Source organism: Olea europaea, unplaced genomic scaffold (genome assembly GCF_002742605.1).
Source record: "Olea europaea var. sylvestris unplaced genomic scaffold, O_europaea_v1 scaffold17113, whole genome shotgun sequence".
NCBI lineage: Eukaryota > Viridiplantae > Streptophyta > Magnoliopsida > Lamiales > Oleaceae > Olea > Olea europaea.
Window position 1 is genome coordinate 1 of NW_019234806.1, and position 2,314 is coordinate 2,314.

Sequence of the window (2,314 nt, forward strand, 5' to 3'; positions counted from 1 at the left end):
AATTGATAAAATAATAAAAAAGGGAAAAAATTTGACCTGGTGGCAGACCATATCATGATGTCATACTCCGCGTAAACGGCCGAAAGAAATTCATGAAGATCTGTGTCAAGTAGCGGAATAATAAACATCAGGCAGGATTGGCACAGAAGAAAGAAAAAAAAAAGTTTAAGATATATATAAACACTTACAAGGCCGCATTAATTCCAGTGGGTTCTCTGCCGTCGACCGGTGATCAAACAAGGTATAATCAATATCCAGAACGAGCAGCTTTTTACCTTCTCGACACGGGTTGCGTAGTTCAATCTAGCATTAGCACTCAATTCCATCACCACAAGGAATAACAAGGTAAAATTACCATATATTAAAACAGCGAGAAGTAAAAAACTAATAGTGGGAATCATTTTGCATGTGCACTGGACACATAGCACAAATCTCATTACAAACATTTAATGCCATGAGCACTATAACGATAGGGATAACTGACCTTGTACTGCTCAATCCGCCGCCTTAGTTTCTGTTTATTGACTTCATTATCTTTAATGTCAATCGCTTCAACTTGTCCAATTTCAAAATCATCGATAATCTCCGGAGAGTCCACAGGATCCACAATTATTTCATCTTCAACAGTACTGGAAATCCCATAAAATTTTCACACACTTACTTTAAATCACATAAAGCATTAGAACTTAATCAAGACCCAGCTGGTGCCAAAGCAAACAGTCCATTTTATGAAACTACATTGTTCTGGGCAATGATTTCATTGAAGATCCTATAAGATTAATTTGCCGGGCAAACTAAAATCAGTCATTCTATTTGAATCTTGGTAATTCATAGCTAACTGAAACCATAAAATAAAAATATTTTTAAGTTGTTATTAAAGAAGTTGAATTCATCTTGGATACACATTTCTCATAGGATAAAAATAACATATCATTAAGTTTGGATCTGCAAGTCAATTTTCTATAAGAAACTCACAAGGGTCACAAGTGTGTGTACACATATAATCGTGTGTGCACATATAAAGGTCATAAGTTACAACAAACAGGATAATCATTCTGCTGAGCTGATTATGAACAAACGCCAAAAAGCACAAAACACCATGGCCCTGTAAAACCTATTCATTTGACATTGTTGTTCGTCTGGGCTTTATGGAACTATACTCATAATCAAACCAACTTATTGTATCTCCATGTTATACACCCACAATCCCTAAAAAAACCTAGCAGCAAAAGCCTTTGTTTGGGGATTAGAGTAAGCAAATCCCTCAATCTTTTCTCTTGGCTTAAAATCACAACATTCATTTGAGGCAGAGAGTTCGATCATTCAAATTTTTCTTAAGAATACATTAGAACCTTTAATAATCTTAGAATTAGCTTTATCCACACCGCAAAGGGGACACAAGTAGAGAGGAAAAAGTGATTATTGGCGCAATGATTTCTTGAAGCTTTTGGGACCAAAAATCTTTAACTTATTTGTTATAACTAGAAAATCCATGAAACACACAACACTAAACAAGGATGGCTCACTTAACTCATCCATCTCATGATCGCAACATTGTGACTCGATCCATATATATATTACAATTTTTACCCGCAGTCTTAGTATTTTTCTACCATGAATACACTTGACACAAACCACAGAGAAAGATAACAGAACCTTTATTTATTTATGGGGTGTATGGGTGTGGATTACATAGATATGAAGGGCAGACTCAGGAAATGTAAATTTCAATTTTTCTATGTTGTTTTTATTATCACATGATTCAATTAACAAAAATCAAGAATATTTATACCCATTTATCAGGAAGATATTTTACTCTGAAAAGACTAGAAATCTGGAACAATATATAGGCAATAACCCTTTACCCTGTGCTTAATCAAAAGAAAGAAATAAAAACTTCAACTAAGATCACTTAAAACTCAGGAAAAAGATTAAACTTTATTTAAAAAAATGAATCAAAATCCGTCAATAATCACCAATAATTAGATATAAATTCAGATATACACGAGGATACGTGTTTGTGGAATAGTTATAGAGAGAGGGGCACATACCCAATCATGGTCATTTTGAGGGAGGCTTTGAGAGGGATTTGCGACAGAAGGAATGTATCATCGGCGAGTTTGGAACCGACTTTAGGGTAGAGAAGCTTCTGGCGTTTGGGCAACACATTTGTGGCCTCACAAATACGCCGCTTTAGCTCTCCCACCGTATCGTCGCCGCAGACTCTAACAGTGTACTCCTTCCCGCTCCATTTTACTGTCAGAGTCAGCTCCTCCTCCGTCACCGGTGACATCGCCACCGCCACCGCCACCGA

General features: G+C 36.3%; 1 protein-coding gene across 1 annotated transcript; it reads right to left on the minus strand.

Annotated features, from left to right (window-relative positions):
* Positions 1–17: 17 nt before the first annotated feature.
* On the minus strand, positions 18–2,308 carry LOC111377716 (ubiquitin-like domain-containing CTD phosphatase; the record flags this gene model as incomplete). The annotated part of the gene is made up of 4 exons (XM_023000845.1): positions 2,052–2,308; positions 485–629; positions 189–303; positions 18–100 (listed from the first exon to the last, which is right to left on the minus strand). Coding segments are annotated over exons 1-4 (585 nt in total), but the record flags the coding sequence as incomplete, so codon positions are not given.
* Between the last annotated feature and the right edge of the window lie 6 nt (positions 2,309–2,314).